General features: G+C 42.6%; 2 protein-coding genes across 3 annotated transcripts; both read right to left on the bottom strand.

Moving 5' to 3' along the window:
* Positions 1-9,813: 9,813 nt before the first annotated feature.
* bub3 (BUB3 mitotic checkpoint protein) lies at positions 9,814-17,567 on the bottom strand. 2 transcript variants are annotated; one of them, XM_056297414.1, is made up of 8 exons: positions 17,436-17,567; positions 15,620-15,814; positions 13,517-13,586; positions 13,226-13,377; positions 12,732-12,890; positions 12,392-12,569; positions 11,856-12,072; positions 9,814-11,001 (listed from the first exon to the last, which is right to left on the bottom strand). In XM_056297414.1, exons 2-8 carry the CDS (start codon positions 15,812-15,814, stop codon positions 10,992-10,994), a joined length of 981 nt encoding a protein of 326 aa, XP_056153389.1. In that variant the 5' UTR covers positions 17,436-17,567; the 3' UTR covers positions 9,814-10,991. The 2 variants fall into 2 exon arrangements, with proteins under 2 accessions (XP_056153389.1, XP_056153390.1); XM_056297415.1 differs by lacking the exon at positions 9,814-11,001 and having other exon boundaries at positions 11,852-12,072.
* Positions 17,568-19,730: 2,163 nt separating this feature from the next.
* Positions 19,731-21,076, bottom strand: hmx3b (H6 family homeobox 3b). Its single transcript, XM_056297663.1, has 2 exons — positions 20,791-21,076; positions 19,731-20,338 (listed from the first exon to the last, which is right to left on the bottom strand). The coding sequence occupies exons 1-2, from the start codon at positions 21,074-21,076 to the stop codon at positions 19,731-19,733; spliced, it is 894 nt and encodes a 297-aa protein (XP_056153638.1).

Here is a 21,076-nt window from a genome sequence, read left to right on the forward strand (position 1 = left end):
ACGTCGATTAACTTTTACTTAGAGATATAAATGGCTAAGAAGAGAGTGTTCACTTGGGACAACATGCCCCATCAGTGGATGTGTGGTCAGCCATGTGGGGTGTGATATATTTGATATACGTATCCGACCAACTCATCTGGACCTCTGACTTCTTATTTCAAATGCAAAACTGGAGCTAAATGCAACTTATTTACGAACGAACTAGACCAATTAACCTAACTGATAGACTAAAAGGGAAGCAAGTTCTTAATTGGATTAAACTGAACCAGAGCTGAATTTTCTCATTCTAAAAAACAGAATCGCTTAACTACCAAGTGACCAAAATTCAAAACCCAGGCATCTAAAATTCAAGATAATTATGCCCGAAAAGCTTGGTTTTTAATGCCTTTTAGTGGCACAAGTGAGGCTAAACAAACCTACAAGTCACTTAAATTCACTTGAACTCAAAGTCAAAGCAGCATTGAGGGAAAGCTGACGGTACTTGTGGTGCTGGGTAGGAACTGGGTCGGACTGGGTCGGTGCTGGTAACTGGTGGGGCTGGACTGGTTGTTTTAAGTCGACAAGTGACAACATGACGACAATCGGAAGACACCACAGTCACTCCTCTTCTCTATACAAAATAGTAATTTTGTGCATCTATGCCTAATAAATCTTCATGATGAAAATGTGTCGTGTAAATGTTGGTGCTTTTAAGGGTGAGAAATGAGAAGACTTCTCACCTGAGCTAACAGGGACCTGGACCACATGAACAGTGTTGATTTCAGGGAAGGAAGTTACACACATATTACTTTTGATTTGTTTTGTTTTTTTAATGTAGCATCGTATGGCTTATGAGTTACAATGTAAAAAATGTACCTGTGAGACGAGATGCCTTCTCTCGCTGATACAACACTTGTATGCTTGTATTTTGAGAGAATAATTTCACACACACACACAAATGTGTTGTATGCTGATAGGATTGTTTGGGACACTTCCTTGAGGCCCGCCTGAGCGTGGCTTTAGTTCTGCTGCTAGCATGCAGCTGTGACTATGCAGAGCAGTTTGACCTCATTACATGAATCATCTCCTGTTTTCTCTCTGCAGCGTGGCCGGCTCAAAGGTTTCAACCTCAGCGAGGTCAACGTGCTCTTTTTACCACATTATTTTCTGAGATGCAAGCTTGTTACATCCATAAAGGGCCCTAGAAAAAAAATTGTTTTTCTAAAAGCGTAACCCCCCCCCCACACACACACACGGTAAATGCTGTGTTTAAGTGGGGAAATACGGTGTACTCTGGAGGAGCTGGGGAGAGACGTATGCTCCGATTATGTCCCCACATAAACACAACTAACGTCTGCAGGCCCCGCGACCAGCGGTCAGCTTAATGACTGGGAACAGGTGAAAGTTGCTTTGCATGTCATATGGTCACATGGTTTCTTCATTGTTCATATAATCAGCTTCCTGACAGTTTGAGGACCTGCCCTGCCCACTCGGCACCGATTACTCTGCTTTACTGCAAGAGGGATCCCTGCACCGATGCTCTGACTCAGCTTTCTCCCGTTTTAGTCTCCTATATACGCTTTTCCCCGTTTCGTGGGGTCTAAGGGTAGCGGGTGTTGCAGCTAGTGGATTGCACAGAACATAATATGATTACAAAGCTCCCTGGGACTGAATTGTGACTCGGGGCTGTGCAACCAAAATTTGACCTGTTTGCACATGAAGTGACGTGTCTGTCCTGTTCTTATTGTAAATGCTAGTGGTGAATCATCTTACCTGTTAGCAGCAATAGGCCTAGTCTAAATCTGTCTGATTTACCCCTGCCCTTCCCCCTTAACCATGTCCTGTTATTTGATGAGCTTCACGTCAAACAGAGCACTTTATATATACACTACCGTTCAAAAGTTTGGGATCACCCAAACAATTTCGTGTTTTCCATGAAAAGTCACACTTATTCACCACCATATGTTGTGAAATGAATAGAAAATAGAGTCAAGACATTGACAAGGTTAGAAATAATGATTTGTATTTGAAATAAGATTTTTTTTACATCAAACTTTGCTTTCGTCAAAGAATCCTCCATTTGCAGCAATTACAGCATTGCAGACCTTTGGCATTCTAGCTGTTAATTTGTTGAGGTAATCTGGAGAAATTGCACCCCACGCTTCCAGAAGCAGCTCCCACAAGTTGGATTGGTTGGATGGGCACTTCTTTGAGCAGATTGAGTTTCTGGAGCATCACATTTGTGGGGTCAATTAAACGCTCAAAATGGCCAGAAAAAGAGAACTTTCATCTGAAACTCGACAGTCTATTCTTGTTCTTAGAAATGAAGGCTATTCCATGCGAGAAATTGCTAAGAAATTGAAGATTTCCTACACCGGTGTGTACTACTCCCTTCAGAGGACAGCACAAACAGGCTCTAACAGGTACTATTTAATGAAGATGCCAGTTGGGGACCTGTGAGGCGTCTGTTTCTCAAACTAGAGACCCTAATGTACTTATCTTCTTGCTCAGTTGTGCAACGCGGCCTCCCACTTCTTTTTCTACTCTGGTTAGAGCCTGTTTGTGCTGTCCTCTGAAGGGAGTAGTACACACCGGTGTAGGAAATCTTCAATTTCTTAGCAATTTCTCGCATGGAATAGCCTTCATTTCTAAGAACAAGAATAGACTGTCGAGTTTCAGATGAAAGTTCTCTTTTTCTGGCCATTTTGAGCGTTTAATTGACCCCTCAAATGTGATGCTCCAGAAACTCAATCTGCTCAAAGAAGTGCCCATCCAACCAATCCAACTTGTGGGAGCTGCTTCTGGAAGCGTGGGGTGCAATTTCTCCAGATTACCTCAACAAATTAACAGCTAGAATGCCAAAGGTCTGCAATGCTGTAATTGCTGCAAATGGAGGATTCTTTGACGAAAGCAAAGTTTGATGTAAAAAAAATCTTATTTCAAATACAAATCCTTATTTCTAACCTTGTCAATGTCTTGACTCTATTTTCTATTCATTTCACAACATATGGTGGTGAATAAGTGTGACTTTTCATGGAAAACACAAAATTGTTTGGGTGATCCCAAACTTTTGAACGGTAGTGTATATATATATATATATATATATATATATATATATTTTTTTTTTTTAATCACAATTGTCCTTTGGAAGAAGGGAAGCTTTAGTGAACACATGTAACTTAAATTGTTGCCTGAAACCACTGCTAGCATCCAGGATTTACATCCCTCTGGTTCACAGAGATGCTGTAGCTCTCCCCTGGTACAGTGAAAGTCATGCATCGGTGCCGAGTAGGATTTATGAACTACATTTACGGAGCATTGGTGGGCAATCCTGCCCGATGCAAAACTGGATTCCACTTGACCTGCATGGCAGAATGAGGACTGTTCCCCCGGTGCCTTTCTCAGCAGTAATATTCACACAAAATGGGTTTATCAGAGGGTGAAGGGTACTTATGAGGGAGTAATGCGTTGATGTAACATTTTTTTTTTTGTCCAGCGGTGAAGATTCTTCTGATGCATTTCCCAGCGTGATAGCAGGGAAAATACAATAATCTGCCGCTCCATTTTGCAGGCTTTTATACTAGTGCTCGCCGACTACAGCGTGGTGATAAAAGGGGCCAGGCCGTCTCTCGGATGTCCAGCCAAACTCTGCTCACAAAATGGCACCAGAGCTTTCAGGGCATGTAGGAGGATTCATAACACGCTTCCATGTTTTTGTCACCTCTTACAAACGCTCCCAGTTCACGTAGGCCAATCGTGATTAGTTTTTTTTTTGTCGGCACGGAAAGAGAGCCGGCTGAGTCTGCATCCAAAAAGAAAGCGAACAAGCCGCGGAAGAAAGAGGAAAGGGCAGCTCTCTGAAAGCTCTCTCAAAAAGAGCCTGCAAGGACAACAAGAGACGGTGTACTTAAGTGGCTGAAATGAAGCTTCCTGCGCAATAGCTTAATTGCCAATTACTGAGAATGTGCACTGGGTGGTTTTTTTTCCCATTTTTTGTGCTTGCTCTCCTTGTCCCTGTATGGCTATTGAGAGAGATCCATTAGTCGGCCAAGATGGAAAGGAGATGGAGTTTTCACACACGCCTGCTGCAGGACACCTCACCTATGAAAAGGGGGGAGGGGGGGGTCCACTGCTTATTTCCTATCTCTTTTGTGACAACTCGTAGACCCGAGATAATGCCTTGTACACGTATAAATCTTCCCCTGCATGCTATCTCACTTATAAAAACCTGGATATTTAGATTTCCAGTGTGCAAGTGAAGGACTCACGTTATCGCCCTTTAAAATATGGTGACTAAATGAACATATTTTGGAGCTCACTGAGAGGCGTAGCTAAGTCTATGTAATGGAAGAAAACCTTTCTTCTCTAAAGCTATTCCTGTATGGACGCTTACAGTGGACTGAATTACAACTTTCATTTGAATTTAACACATTTGAGGCTACCATAATTCTCACCCTGAGCGATTACACTGCTGTCCTACACAATTATTATTGCTGAATTTCTTTATTATTTTTTTTCCTTTCTTTTTTGGGGTACATAACCGTGCTGCTCGGTGACTTCAGAGCAACTGAAATGAAATGGGACAACACCAACAGTGGCTTTAGTCCAGAGCGACTTGGCCTTCCTGGGCCGTGCGTGTAAAATGCGCTGCCTTCAATAGCTATTTGCAAGGTTAATGGCTTTGATAACAACCTCCATTTGTCAAATAGTTTCATTAGCCCCTGTCCTCTGACCTATTCCACATAATGTTGTCACGTGTGATTATTGGGAAGTATGATGATCAATAGATCAACATGCAGCGCTCCTGGCCTGGCTGCGGAATAAACCTCCAGCCGACGTTTTGCCGCCTGTCACAAATCTGGAAAACAAATGGACTGTCCCAAGGCTAAAGCCATCAATAAAAATATAATGTGTGGATGATGATGATGAATTAGAGCCAGGCTTTTGAGTATGGGCTGGACTCTGGATACATCGATCTCCTTTGTATTCACATTAGTTTACTTAATCTGCATTGAAATCAATGGGGCAACACTCTATTCCACTTCACCGAATTCAAAAATGTTAATAATGTCCAATAATCAAAAGCTGTTTATGAAAGCAGCCCTCTTTGTGCTATTGATTTTGCTCTGTCCGAGCCAGTAATGCACTCCAGTCACTAATCACTCAGACAAAACGCACTTTAGAAATGACAAATGTATTCTGGATTCAATGGCATGGATTTTTATCCCTGCTTCGCCACAGGTTGGAGTTTAAGCACGTTGGCACAAATTTTATTTCTACAGCCAAAGTCATCACTGAGCCTAAAAAAAAACTGATTGAGGCACTAATGTGACTTTTCATAGGTTGTTTCGGTGATATTGCACAAGTAAGAGCGACACTGATGAGAACTTTCTGCAGTGTAATTTTACTCACGTAGGATGCAAAGTCAGTCTTGCCATGACGCCTGCATACCGAGCAATGTAGTCAACCTACATGCACTTCCACGGGCTGACTCTATGTAATGTTACACAACACAGAGAAAACTAATCACAGGGGACGGCACTAAGTAGTGCTTCATTTTAACAGCGGTGACACTTAAGACCCATGAGATCACACTGGCTCACTACTGGTTGCACAATAGCACTGGTTTAGATGTACCCGTGTCGCCGAAAAGTACCATGAGAGCGCAGCTGCCTTGACCTAAATGTCACATAATGAGCAAAATGTGAATATATATAAACAAGGAAACACAGAAGGTCATTTGTTCACTCTGATGTAGAGATGTGTGTGTGTGTGTGTGTTAAAGATCTGTTGAATATGGACGGACAATGAAATGGAGATGGCCCTTACTGAGTTTCCAAAACAATGGGGGCCAAAAGAGATGTTGCTCAGCCTGTAATTTATGGTTCTGACTTCTGCACCAATAGTCATGTACATACACAACCTGCAGTCATATATGTACAGGGACCATGCAGTCGTTCATCTATCTGCTGTTTTTTTTTTCTTCTTGAGTAACAAGGTGACACTTATTAGGAAGAGAATAGCTTGCTTTAAATTGTATTCTGCAGGGGATTTTACCAATATGTACTTATAAAGCAGGTTGAAATGGATACAAGCCAGTTAAATCTTGCCTGCAGCCAGAGGCAACTTGAGCCTCAAAAGATGTGGTGCATTAGTTCTGCTAAGCTAACCGTGAATGCTAATTGCAGGAAGGACAAACTGTAACCCTTGCCCTGTGGCCATGAACCCATTAAATAACACAGAGGGTTTCATAGACACGGAAGGCACACAAAGAGGCTACCGTGAAAAGGCCTGCAATCTGATTTCGGTTTAAACAGGGATAACAAGTAACTGTTTTCCCCGAGTCCCACTGGGACTTGACCCCACCCTACTGTGTTTGGACGCTGAATGAAAGTAGAAACTGCCTGTCACTCCAAAGCTGACCGCACATCATCAGCACAATGCAACAGGTTCTATGTTTTCAAATGGAATTTACTGTCGGGGGCACAAGCCTCGTCCTCAGTTCTCACAAAGGCCAAGTTGCCCCCCCCCCGTAGGATGTGTTTCAGTTATGGCATAAGTACGTGTGCTTTCACCCCTGGAGGAAATCGAATGACCCAGTCACAGTTTGAGATGATGAAAAAGGGTGTGTTTTGATGGGTCGCATTGTCATTCTGCGGAACTCTAAAATATACAAAGTATACACAACACATCAGTTAGCATGCTAACATGTATCAGAGATATTCCAAGTGAGGGGGAAAAAAGGCCACTAGTTTGCCATTTTCTGACCCGGCTGAGCAGAACATCCTAAGCGACGGATAACTGTACCGTCCATTTTTGTAGCTTCCTGTTTCCTTCTAGCCATGAAAACACCCTGAGACATGACACGGGGCTTAGACATACACGCAATCATGAGTCTGACGGATGACTTAAAGGTTGATGTAAATTCGCTCAAGCACCATTTCACAATTGAAACTGGTAGTCTGAAGAGAGAAACAAATGTTAGCCGAATCTTAAAATGAGGTACAAAAAAAATATAACAACAAAAATTGAAGCACCAACGGCAAATGCAAACAAAGTTATCTTCTATTTTGTACTTAATCGTGCTATCTGACTGGTATGTCTTGAGTTCAATTGTGGTTTTTCTTCTTGGCTCCTTTTTTGACCACTATCGGTCATTTCATTCTTTATTCAAGATGGCTACCAAGTACATAAAACTGGCCTCACTCTGAATAGGTCTCATCTTCTGCAAAGATCATTCCTGAAAAATATGCAGCACATATTTGACAATCCAGTCATTTTACGGCACGCTGTTGACAGGAGCTAATGGGGACTTCTACGTCTGACCTGCTGTCACATCCGGAGATGTTTGATTTACTAACCCGGGTCCCAGGTGAACACTGCCCCACTGCTGCCTGCCTGTCGGTAAGGAGATGGATGTCTGGGAGTGTGAAACTTAGCAGTGGGATACTTGGCCTTGAGCCTTGCCATCTAATTAGCCTCTAATGTAACTACAATGCTCTCGAGGAGATGTTGTCTCGCGCACCAAATCTCTTTAAAAGCATCCCCGGGGCAGGGGCGGCCAGGAGTGAGACGCTGTGGCAGGCCACAACCAGGTCCAGGGGGAAGGCTCAGGTTTCATTCCCTAGCCGGGGGATGCAGTCGGCAGGGCACATCTCCATTTTGGCCCTGTGTAGCGGCTGGTCTGAGTCAGCCCCTACAGGTCCCTTAATCTTTGACAGATCAGGACAACCAGCTCATGTGTGAAACAGCTACAAGAGGAAACCTGCTCATGTGTTAGTGTGCTGTATCGGCCATTGTTGTATTACTAGGAAAACCATATTTTCCCCAAAACGGAGATGACTAACTCTAATACCTGTGCCTATACTCCTTTACATCCGATACCTCTCCATACAAGACCTCACATTAAAACATTCATTTTTTTCTATATTCAATCTGTGTGTGTGCCATCTGACAGATGACGGTATGTCTGCTGCTCTGTTTGTGAATAGGGAGGACCCCTGCAGAAGACAGCCACAGTATGTTGAAGCCTCTTCCTACATGAGCTCGACCCCTGAGACGGGATCATTATCACAAAGAGCTCAACTGTGCCATCAGAGACAATCAATTTCTCAACACAAGCGTTGCGTGATTGGGAGTCATTGCAGTGGCACACAATCAAACAAGCACATTCTTCATTCACCAAGTCATAGTTAAATACGGATGCCATGATAAAACGTTTCCATGGTTACTTACCAATTCCAACTAGTTAAACCAAAGACAGCATTGGCACAGCATGCCATCTTAAAATAATCACAAGTAGAACTTTGCTAATATATCAATATTTATTAATCCATCACGTGATTTCTCCGTTTCCACGTGGCTTGTGCAGGATAGTATTGTCGGCCTGTTATAATATTAGAAACCAGTCTTCATAGATAAGGTGACTGGCTGAAGGTCATCTGCCCCCTCCTCAGTGAACCTAAGAGCCTTTTGTGGTTGGGTTAAATGTACGCGACAGGCTGTAGGAGCACAATCACCCATTTTAATCGTCATGTAATGGTTTCATGTAGAGCCAATCTGTCTGCAACACTTCGGTGGTTGGAAACCAGAGCCTGGCCACATAACCCACAGCTGTGGTGAACTGGGCCTTGGCAAAAAGGCAACAAAAAAAAAAGAAACATTTTTGCAGAAGCCGGAGAATGAGACTGGAGACATCTTTGTGCACGTGCTAGAAGGAAGATGCAGATTGCTGATGGAGCGGATGAATTTGTTGCAATTTTCCTAAATTATTGGGGTATGTTCCTCCTGCTGAAGTCACTTTTAAAAGCCCCATGCAATTTCGTGTGTTCCAATCACCTGTCACTGTTCCTCCAGGTTATATTAGAAAGATGCCAATCATGATCATGCCAATTGTTTAATGCACCTGACAAATGGGTTAGTGATTTTTTTTCTCTACAAGCCAGTGAAGAAAACCTTAACAGCTCTAATGCTCACTCAAGGAACTCAATTTTCCAATTTAGTGGAAGCCAAAGATGACAGGAAACAAGGTCATTTACCGTAGACCCGCAACAAACCCCTGCCATTTTCCGTCTGCTTTATGCGCAGTAATTACCCTCCAAAATGAATGCCATTTCATATTACGCTGCAGTCAGAATCCAAATGCAACGTCAGACTGTCTCATTATCAGTAATCATGGGAATTAGTTACATCATTTAAACCAAACGAACAAATCATTTCCAGGATACCACAGAAGCAGACTGACTCATTAGAAAAATTGAAGCTCTTCAATAGAATAATTGACTTTTACATCATTTCGGTGCTTCTTTTGCTGAAGGGCTTTAGAAATAGCCCTAAGGGGGGGGGGGGGGGAACAAACAAACAAGCAAACAAAAAAACAGCACCAGCCATTTTTTTTTTCAGGGCAATGTCTGGCATTAGCTGTTCCCAGTTATGTGAAGTACACTGCCTGTTTGGGTACTGACTAATAATGTACTTCTGCTGATCCGTAAGTTCAGACTTGTGTTTTTCTCAGCAGTTTAGTGTTAACACTGGTAAAAGCTACACAGTGATTTACGTATTCCAGTTTACATGTTGAGGACCGTGGGTGCAAAAATGATTGCGCTACACATATCCTTTTGCGTTTTGAAATAATAAATAATACGGAAAAATCTGGAAAACTGCAAAACTGTAAGGGGGTACGAAGTTGCAGAGCATTTTTCTTCAAGTGAATACTTTTCACTCGGGTGCAGAAACATTCGTTTCAGTGGTTTTCTTCAGGCAACATAATAGCAAGACTTAGCCAAGGCCATAGCCCTGTGATATCTATCAGCACGGGTCACTGTCAGGGGGCAAGTGGAGCCCAAGGCAAGACTAGTGGATCATCGCTTTCCTTCAACACTTCATGAAAAGAACAACCTCTCTGGCCCCGACACATTCCTAGCATTTGGCAACCTTTTCTTTAAAGAGCCAAACGTGCAAAATGTTAATATAGAAACCGAATTCAAACAGTAGGTCACACTTTCAAAGTTCACTTTTTATTCTAAAAAAAGTTGACAATCAGTCTTGTTCCATTTTTTTTTTATATAGCAAAGTTTAGGTTCGATGTCATCAAGCTCTTTAAAGGAAACAGGTTTAGATGTAACATCGATATCTTCTCATCTGCAAAACGATGCAAGAGATTTAGCAACTAAAATGTCAGATGAATCCATCAATAATCGTTAGCTATCCATGTGTATCAAGTGTCGTCTTTACGAATCCGACGGGGAAGAATAAAAAGGAAATGTTTCAAAAAAATTTTTATTTTATTTATTTTGGAATCCCATTTTCTCCCCAATTGTATCCAGTCAATTACCCCACTCTTCCGAGCCGTCCCGGTCACTGCCCCACCCCCTCTGCTGATCCCAGAAGGGCTGCAAACTACCGCCTCTCCTCCGATACATGTGCAGTTGCCAGCCGCTTCTTTTCACCTGACAGTGAGGAGTTTCACCAGGGGGATGTAGCACATGGGAGGCAGGGGGATGTAGCACATGGGAGGATCATGCTATTCCTCACAGTTCCCCCTCCCCCCTGAACAGGCGCCCCGACCGACCAGAGGAGGCACTAGTGCAGCGACCAGGACACATACCCACATCCGGCTTCCCACCCACAGACACGGCCAATTGTGTCTGTAGGACGTCCGACCAAGCCAGAGGTAACACGGGGATTTGATCCGGTGATCCCCGTGTTGGTAGGCAATGGAACAGACCACCATGCCACCCGGACGCCCTCCAAACATATTTTTTTTACTGAAACAACAGTTAGTAAGAACATATAACATTGACAATAGGAAGCCAAACAACAGACTGAAAATGAAGATATAACTTAATAAACAGTAGGACAACACAGGTATTGGTGTACTGGAACAAAAGGAAAATGACAAGAAAATTATTTTAATGGTAAACTGGATGCCAGCAGATATTCCGAATGTGATATAGGCTTCAATTGGCCACATTTTACAGGACATGGGCAGAGGAAACCATTCCAAGGAGGACTTAGGTTGACCTGTGGACCAAACACATGAGAGAATAGAGTTCCCAATCAACTCATGAGCAGTAGCTAAACCCATGCAGTGGAGATTAGTGATATCCCAACAACAACTAGACTTTCATCGCAATATTTCTGTCCGAGGTCAAACTCAATCTGAGGGCCAAATTGACTAATGTAAAACAGACCACATAAAGCATTGCTTCTAGCTCAATTTAGTTGGATAGTCTATGAATCAAGGCCAAATTCTTGTTAGAGCCAAGGTTGCTTTGCCAACTTCTTCATAAAATGTCTCAGTGGAATGTATAGCACTGTATATTGCTACCTGAATTACCTTACAAATATTTTTTGCCGGTATGGAAGTACTTTAAGAATCACTGCTGCATCAAATTGTGTTTGGTTTGGTGAGATATTGATATATAAGCATTTTAATGGGGGAAAAAAAAAAGATTTCAAACATCAGTTTGAGTAATTAAAAAAATCCCATATGGGAATCAGAATCAGAATACTTTATTCATTCCCAAGGGGAAATTGGATAATATAAACTGTAGATAATTTCTAACTTTAAAATATTAAAAATGTCTCAACACAGAATGTAAAATCAAACAACACTGTATTGAAAGCTTTAGAGGGGGAGCCAAGCTATATTTGAACCACAAGCATAGATATACAAACTGGTTGAGAGAGGGGATTCTCTCAAGTTATCATCTGTCTGTCAACTGTCGGATATTGAAAAAGTGGAAGGACAAAGATAAAGATCAGCATATGCCGCAGCTGTGCGTGCTCCTTGTCAATGCAGCCGCTCACAAACTCAGCTGGTGGCTAACTGATGCTATGTAGTACAGGGGACCGCAGGAAAGTGGAGGACTCACTTGGGCTTGGTCTCAGCATCTGTGACTTGGCGGATGAAGATGGCATCCTCCGGATGGGAGATGTCTCCCTGCTCCTGCATGTAAGAGGAGGCTATGGCAAGCAAGGTACCATCGTTGCTAAAGGCCAATGAGGCGATGCTGGTCGGGTAACGGTGGAACTGACATAGGCGCTTTTTGTTGAATGGGTCCCAAATGTTCACAAAGCCATCTGAGCCACCTGGTAGAAGGAGAGACTCAAGGTCATCATCAAGGGCTTTTAACAACTGGAAAGATTAAAATCTTTAATAATGCTGTTCTCTATGCAAACTTTGTAGTTCAAAACCTTCAGGTCTCAGGACAAGACAAAAAGTATTTTCATAGCTTGAAAACTTAAAAAGTGAGCTTTAAGGAAAACAACTCACGTCATTACAGAAAAAAACAAAATACAAATACCGAAAAAAAATCTGTTGATTTACTTAACCATTTGAAAACATAATTAAACAATTTGTTTCCTTTTCTGGATACCAGAATGGATAGTATCGACAAGTCAACTGTACCTGTGGCAAAGGTGTTGTGAACACTGTGAAATGAAATGGCGTTGACAGGGTAAACATGCTCAATTCCATTCTCCTTCAGCCTGTGGCATTTGAAGGCATACTTCTTCTTCTGAACCTCCTGGCTTGGGTCCAGGTACTCCACAGCCACACGGCCTTCGATTGAACTCAAGACATAGCCCTGGAGGAACACACAGGATATGTTACCCTCTAACCTCTTTATATTGACATGGGAACTTGTTACAGTCATGTATGAATTGTTTGCCTGCATCTTTTAATAGAGCCGTGTACATGCAGTCTTAGGTTCACTGATAAATAAAACTGACTCTAATGCAAGCTGTACCTGTTTGTTGGGGAAAGCTCTGATACAGCGAGTCTGATACTTGAGACTGGACTCTCTTCTTTGCTGTACATAGCCCATGTTCCTTAAATCCCATACCAAGACTCTCCTTCCAGCTGTGCCTACAATTAGCCTGTCCCCAGCCACAGAGAGGGTGTATACCTGTCAAAGGGAGCACAATTATGAGACAAGTCTGAGACATCATACCGACAATGGCAAACTTTTAATGGAAACCTCCACAATCAACAACCATGACTAATGGGAAGGAAGCCCCGTTTTAGAATGTACTGGAAAACCCTGTAAGTAGTCAATACATCTCTTTACTATAATGACTATGACAAATACCTTTTCAATGAATTTCACATTAATTTCTGTAAAAGTAACAATCTCTGAACCAAAGTGATCCTTCTCAAAATATATATTCCTGGTATTTGGCACAAAGTACTCATAACTAGACAGCCAAAACAATATTGCACTTGTGATAACTTTCACGATACCTTTTCAGGCTGAGTAAAGGTGCCAGCATTGCAGGGTGTCCTCGGGTCCCACAGCCGAACTGACTTGTCCCAGCTACCTGTTACCATGACATTGACCTCTGGGCAATATTCCACACAGCGGATGGCGGCATCATGTGTTCCAACTACTGTATCTGTTCAGACAGAATATATAAACAACTACATGTAAATATAACTCTGGAGTTAAAGGATTTATTTACTGGTAAATTATCTGGTCAGGAACTTTACTGACATTCAGCTTTGCACGACGGACAGATGTCCTGACAGACATACCTTGATCTGTGTTCAAATCATGGGTTTTCAACTGTGCATCTAAGCCTCCACTCCAAGAATGTGATGGGTCCTGCAAGTAAGTGGTGATTATATTCACATCAACTGCCCACTATGCACTGTCCAAAATCCTATTTACACCTGGTGTCAAAATATTATCAAAATCTGGACATTGGATCAGAATAATGAACAATCCCATCAATCCCTTTACATTTACACCTGGTGTTATTTATATTTGTTACAAATTTGTAAACTGATCATAACTTTCCACATAACATGCAAACTAGTAAGTATTCAATTTTCAAAAAAAAAAGAAAAAAAAAGAAAGAAACTAGAGCAGACCTTACTAAACAGTCTGCTATTTACTTTTCCTTAACCATGAAAGGGTCTGTCTGAAAGATAAGGTTAGTAATTATAATCTGATGACCGTTCCAACACCATAGGTGTAAGTTCTGCATTCAGTTGAGATGCGTATTTTCCAAACACCGCGTCTCAGTTGCTTTCAAACCCCAAAACACGCTGCGCCAGAAGTTGGTCCATCCCAAGAATCCTTGGGGTGCACCAACCCCTGGTATGAACAGAGCAATATCGTGTACGCTATTAAGTGCCAGGAGGATTGCAGTCACTTGTACATTGGGGAAACTAAACAGACGCTGGCCAAGAGAATGGCACAACACAGGACAGCTAACACATCAGGCCAAGACTCTGCAGTCTATACCCATTTACAGGCCAGTGGACACTCTTTCAAGGATGAGGATGTGCACATCTTTGATAGGGAGGAACACTGGTTTGAACAGGGAGTCAAAGAGGACATCTATGTTAAGAGAGAACGACCATCCCTGAACCGGGGGGGCTAAGAGTATATCTGTCGCCATCTTACAATGCTGTGATTGCAAACATTCCTAAATCCTCCGTGAATAGTACACATGGCCATTGAAACTGTAGCATATGAAACTGGTTGTTGGTTTCAGTCGTTATGCAACTGTATTCTTTATAAGGGTGGGGATATGGTGGGCAGCACGGTGGCCCAGTGATTAGCGCTGTCGCCTCACTGCAAGAAGGTCCTGGCTTCGAACCCCGGGGTTGTCCAACCTTGGGGGTCATCCGAGGTTGTCCTCTGTGTGGAGTTTGCATGTTCTCCCTGTGTTTGCAGTGGGTTTCCCCCACCATCAAAACAACATGCATGTTAGGCTTAATATTCCTGTCTGTGCCAGGTCCCCGGTGGTGTAGCGGTCTAAGCATCGGGTTTGTGTCGATGCAGTTGCCCACTGGGGACTGGGGTTCGCGCCTCAGTCTCGTCAGATCCGACTACGGCCGGACTCGATGAAGCAGCAATAATTGGCAATGCTGTCTTCGGGAGGGGAGTGAAGTCGGCTTGTGTTCGTCACATGAATGCGTCTGTGTGTGTGTCGGAAAAAGCAGTGGTTCGGCCTGGATTCGCCTCGTCACGGAAGTGGCGAGGCATCTCCTTCGAGACTGCCGGCCAGACAGATGCAGTTGGCGAACGCATACAGTACGAGGGTGGGTGTTTGAACTAAAATAGGGATCAATTGGCCACTAAATTGGGAGAAAAAGGGAAAAATCAGAAATTAATTTATAAAAAAAACATTCCTGTCTGTGCCCCTGACCGAGGCACGGCAAGAAAAATTAGTTAGTCCCCGGGGCGCTGCATGGCGGTTGCCCACTGCTCCTAGCTACACAGCAAGGATGGGTTAAATGCAGGGCATAATTTCTCCACGGGGATTAATAAAGTTTATTAAAAAAAAAAAAACAACTTGCAGTCAGTTTAGACTGAAGAGGTCACTTAGATGAGTTATGAAACATATCTGTCAATAAACTTTGTATCCAGATGAACTGATTCAACCTTCTTTGATTTTCTTACCTTGATTATTAAGCATGCATCAAGACACTGCATCCACTGTAAAGATTTCATTAACACCTGGCTTACTACAGATGAGATCTAATCAAGATTACAAATGAAATGCTATGAACATTTACAACTTACACTAACAAAATGTAGCTATCCAGAGGCCAGTTGCGTTTAAACAAAAGGGTATCAAGGCCAAAAAATGTTTTAAAACATGACTAGCCTTGTTTGTCACCTACATAGAAAGCACAGTCGAGAACTGGAGCTGTGTGCTGGTACTTCATTCTCATGGTGTTGCCCGATACATCAAAAAGGCGGACAGAGGAGTCCCAGGAAGAAACCAGCAGAAATTGGGCAGTATTGGGGCTAAACTTCACAGCAGAGATGCTGTCCTCCGGGCCCTGGTTGAGCTTATACTCATTGGAGCCAGTCATCTACCAAGAAAAATGAAACTTTAAAAGCCTGGGAACATCAAATTTTACATTTACGATGAAATAGCTCACACAAAGTAGACTTTAATTCCATCTGACCAAGGCTACTTGACGCTTCTTTCCTTGGCCTATGAATGACACAGTAATGTTGCCCTGTAAGCAAGAATTCAGCTCCATATCCATATACAGTTCAGATTCAATGGTTGTAGAAATTCTAAATAAAAAGACGCTTGTAAGAAATGTTTAGCCATTATTAAGATTGGCTACAGCTTTCGTGAGTTTAGTATGAGAAGGATTGTGTAGGTTTAAGATGTTGTGTCAAATTTTAATGTATAGCTCAAAATCACAGGCTTTAAAATTATGGCACCACCAAGACTACCCTTATAAAGAATTTATAAATGGTTTATAATTAGATTATTCATTAGGTTGTAAACACCTTATAAATCATTAACAAATAATTATAAACAAGTGATACATTTTCATACATTGCGGCGGGGTCATTATTTGACAAGCTCAAAGTAACTGCTGCAGTTTTATCCATCTATTCTGTTAAATCTCAGATCTTGCTAGTTACTTATTTTATCTTGCCCCTTTATCGGTCAGTACGTTAAACTGTCACCTTCATCAGTTATTATGGAGGCTCACTATTTAGCACTATTTTGGCTCACTATTTTGCCGTTTTTATCTAATGTGTTATAACAGCTTATTAATGATTTATAAAGTGTTCACAACCTAACTGATAAACTAATAAACCATTCATAAACCCTTTATAAGGGTAGTCTTACTGTAATGATGATGATGATTATTATAAAGTGGTACCACGATTGCGTTACATTCTCCAACAGATAAATTTGTGATAGGCGTCACTGTACGACATCCCTTATCCTTAAGACCCTCGATCTGAGGGAGGAAAACGTCCGCAGGAAAGAACGGCTTGTTAGGAAAAAGGGAGAAACCAAACGCATCAGTGGAGGAATCCCTCATCCAGGAGGGTTTGACGTGCACTAAGCGTCGAGTGGGCAGAAGTGCCAGATTTACAAATAACACTCAAACGGGCACCAACGGCCAAACAATGCACACTATAGCCGACTAGATAAATTCCAGCGGAAAAAAGAGTAACTTATTGATTACATACAATACACTACATATACCGAAGCGGTGTCAGTTGGCGTGAAGCTGGTAAGTGTAATTTGCTTGTCGTACAATAAGCAGAGCCCCCTCCAGCTTTCACAAAGCAGAAATTAGCCAACAGCAATAGCCATAATTTACAATGATGCTAGTCGGGTCAATGATAGAAAACAGCATGTCGCCGAGCATTAGCGTTAGCTTATGCTACGTGGATATGAACGTTAAAATTCTTACACAACGTTTAGTTTACTTTATGCGAATGCAAAGGTTTGCGGGGTGAAGACATGAACAACATTTATTACTCGCATATGTGCTTAGGATAACGTATGCTCTTCATTTAACTGGGACATGGATTGTTTTCCCAGCAAATAGACCGAGCCCGTTTCAACTCCCGCCGCTACTTGCGAAGGTTAGCAAATCCATGTGTAGCAAATGAAGCGCTAGCTCACGTTACCAAACTCAGATATTCTGCAATATCTTCCTTTTCGATACTCACCGCGCTATGTTTGAGTCGTGAAGATTCAACTCGTTACCGTCTTTAAAAATACTTATCTTATCCCTTCCCCTTGTTTGATATGGCCAACTTGTGCCACAATTACCAGGCTAGCTAACAGGCTGCGTGCTTCCGCCTTGCCGTTTAGTAGATCCTAATTGGTTCAAACGAATTCACCCCCCCTCTCCCGCTCTCATTTTGATTGGCCGAGTTTTTCCCCTAAGAACACTTCCGTTACCGCAGAATGGATCACATGACACAGGTCATTTCTCCCCTTCCCCCTCTCTCTGCACGTAGTTGAACGTTTAACCCATCTCTGCTCTTTAAAATACACATCATATCGATTCATCCTTCAAACTAGTAGCCTTTTATATTGCAACAGCATATATGCTATTTGTCTTATAAGGCCGTAACTCTCTTTCTGTGTATTCTTTTTCATGTGTGTTATTGAAGTGTAAGGTATCCAAAAAAAAAGAAACACCCACCCTTTTTTGGGACAGATAGCGTTGGCTTTTACACAATTCTTTTGATATGCATACAGGATTATTATTAGGATTATTACTACAGATATGCATATAATTGTGGCATCAAGTGCATCTGCCTTTGGCTTGCAGACTACCATTGGTTCATTCCGAAGATAACTGGGGGAAGAAATGTTGTGTTGGACAATCCACTTTTCCTTTAGGCGAGCCCTTATTTTCACCCCTCTCATTGGGGCATTTTAAAAATACTATTTTGGTTATCTCGCCACTTGGCTTCTTATTCAAAACAGATTACACAAGCGTCAGCTGTGTCATCAATGAACCTATATATCTCTAAAAAATATGCCCAGCCTAAAAATGATCAAGACATAAGTATATTTGATTTGGCCTACAAATATGAGGCCGCGATCGGTAATGAAAAGCTATATTCAATTCGTCCACTGAATCAGCCTTTTCATTTGCACGTTTAAAAAAACCCAACTTGGATGAAAAGGTCGTTCATAAATGTTCTTAATATTTTAAGAGAAGACATATTCATCGATGGTATTGGTCTTAGTTTAGGGTTATCTTTATTTTCACCAGCGATGTTTAACAAAATCTACTACACATGACGATGGAGGACAGACGTCGTGCGCGTCCGAGTGAAATCAAACTGCGTTAAATGTTATTTCTTTAAAGAAATAGGATACAGTATATACAGTAGGCCTGTATGCTTTGCCTGGCAACAGTCAACGTGGAGTATTTTTGTTTCCGTGTTAGGGTAAGTGTGTGTAAAGGAGTGATGGAGTCGTGCAGGCACGCGCACAGAGGGAGAGGGACGGTATGGGTGGTTTGCGCGTGCAGGCCTGGCTCCTTAAAATATGCTCACATCATCTCGTCAAATACACTTATCATTTATTAACATAATTTCTCTCTGTTACAAAGAAAAGCGAAACCATATCGGGCACATCAACAAAAAAATATATCTTTTTTTTAAGGAGTAGTAGCACAAACCCAAAATATCGATTCATTTTCCTTTTTCATTCCCATTCAGAGAAATCCTTTCATCCCCTGACGTGGTACATAATGGAAATAGTCAGCGTACTTTGATTCCTTCGGTTTTATAAGTCATTTGTTCAAATGGAATGAAAGTCTGAATAACCCACCATGTTCAATGTAGGCCATATCTTGTGTTTCAATGGTTCCTAAAACAAAAAACAAAAAAAAAGAAAAAAAATGAAGGGATGAAAAGATGAACCACCAAAGGCTGTCATTTGGCTTTACATAGTTTTAAAGTGTTGCAGTAAATCCTCTGTAGTGGGGCGGCCCTGGTCCCCCTGCAGCTCTTCCGGACAGGTGTAGCTCACAACGGATTGTCCTCACTGTTAGAGAGCAAACAGAGACCTGCTGACAGTACAACGAAAGACAAACGCCGAACAGTGGGCCTATTGCACATTATTTGTAATATATCAAAATATGAAATCCCACACTTTAGCAACAAACACTGACACAAGTCTCTGTAAAATACATACGGACAGCCAACCCTGTTTAAAACGAGACTCCTGTGGGTTTTTTTTAAGTTGGATTACATTTAAATTAAGTTGCCAATTTTAAGCAATTAAAGATAGATTCCAACAACAAAAATAACAACAGCAACAACAACAATAATAATAATAATAATAATAATAACAATAATAACACTTGGCCCAACATTTTGTCCTTGAATCTACAAAATATACAAAACTTTAAACTTTTCAGTGTTTACAATTAAAAAAAAGAAGAAGAAGAAGAAGAAGAAAATGTCCCGCCAAATTAAAAGCGTGACAACAGAGTTTCATTAGACGGGCCTCAGCAAAGGGACCGACGCCACAATGGGGTGCGAGTAGTACATGGGATGGGGGAAGGACAGGAGAGACTGGCCCGCCGGGGAGCTTCCGGCGGAGCTCCCTGTTTCCGAGCCTCCGGTCTCGTGGTACAAAATGGGCACTCGGACAATCCTCTGCGCCGCAGCGTGGCTCAGGTTGGCGGCCTCCAGCTCCGCCGCCAGCTGCCTCTTCCATTTGTTCCTGCGGTTCTGGAACCAGATCTTCACCTGCGTCTCCGTCAGGTGCAGGGACGCGGCCAGGCCCGCCCTCTCCGAGCTGCTCAGGTACCGCTTGATGTCGAACGTGGACTCCAGCTGGAACACCTGGCTCCTGGAAAACACCGTGCGCGTCTTCTTCTTCCGGCACGGCTTCTTGTCCGAGCCGGCGTCCAGCTTCCGCCACTCGTCCGCAGATGCGTCCTCCTTCCGGGACTCGTCCGCGTCGCTCTCGTCCAGCAGGAGCTCGTCCGTGCTTTTGTTATCGTCATCGTCCTTGGTGGCGTCCGGGTCGCTCTTCGGGACATCCGGCGAGGGTCTGTCCGGGACCGGCGATGTCTCTCTCGGGTTTGCCTTTTCACATGCTGTGGGGGACGGGGGTGTTTTGGGGGTAGGAGGTAGGAGTCGGGGGTGGGGTGGGGTGGAGGATAGAGATAACATAAACTTTCTCAGCACATTGGCCCTTATATGGCAATCTGAGCTAACAAAGCCGACGAAAATGCCAACCAATCTGCAGCATCATTATGCTCTCAAATGTCTAAATATTTTTTGTTTTCATGTCGATCAGCCTTGTCCTTATTTTCTGCTACAAATAATTAACATCTTAGGACCAGGAGACAACAAAATAGGCCACTTTAAGTTGTTTGTGATTTTGTGATCTGTTGAAAATGCCCTTTGATAATTACACTCGAACATAATATAGGATTACTGTGGTATTATTATTAATAATATCATCGTTATTATCCCCATCATTATCATTGGTGTTGTTTTGTCTTTCATCCAGAGAATGAATGAATGAATGTAGCCCCGTGTGTACCTGCAGTCCTCAGATTCCCACAGGGTCCAAGTGTATAAGGGTACCACCAGTTAGAGGCTCGCTCCAAATACTGCGCCGTCAGTCCAATGCGCTGAGTGGGTAACTCAAATCTGGGCAAAGTTAAGTCACCGATCCGAGAAAACAGGCTCCCTTCAAACACTCCTTTGGACGAGCCAAGTAACGTCTTCGGTTTGGCTGGCTTGCTGTCGATGTTCAGCAGGTTCTTGATGGAGAACGGCGAGTCCTTGGCGGCTGGTCGACTCTCTTGCGCATCCGAGTGTGCCAT

The sequence above is a fragment of the Lampris incognitus genome, chromosome 17 (assembly GCF_029633865.1).
Source record: "Lampris incognitus isolate fLamInc1 chromosome 17, fLamInc1.hap2, whole genome shotgun sequence".
NCBI classification, from domain to species: domain Eukaryota; kingdom Metazoa; phylum Chordata; class Actinopteri; order Lampriformes; family Lampridae; genus Lampris; species Lampris incognitus.

Excerpts from the sequence above, each read along its gene's own strand:
- hmx3b (XM_056297663.1), bottom strand. The coding sequence starts at position 21,076 with ATGGCACACTCGGATGCGCAAGAGAGTCGACCAGCCGCCAAGGACTCG. Across the intron at positions 20,339-20,790 it reads TGGGAATCTGAGGACTGCAG|CATGTGAAAAGGCAAACCCG; the intron begins GTACACACGGGG and ends CGTCCCCCACAG.
- bub3 (XM_056297414.1), bottom strand. The coding sequence starts at position 15,814 with ATGACTGGCTCCAATGAGTATAAGCTCAACCAGGGCCCGGAGGACAGC. Across the intron at positions 12,891-13,225 it reads CCTTTACTCAGCCTGAAAAG|GTATACACCCTCTCTGTGGC; the intron begins GTATCGTGAAAG and ends TCCCTTTGACAG. Across the intron at positions 12,073-12,391 it reads TCACAACACCTTTGCCACAG|GTGGCTCAGATGGCTTTGTG; the intron begins GTACAGTTGACT and ends TCCTTCTACCAG.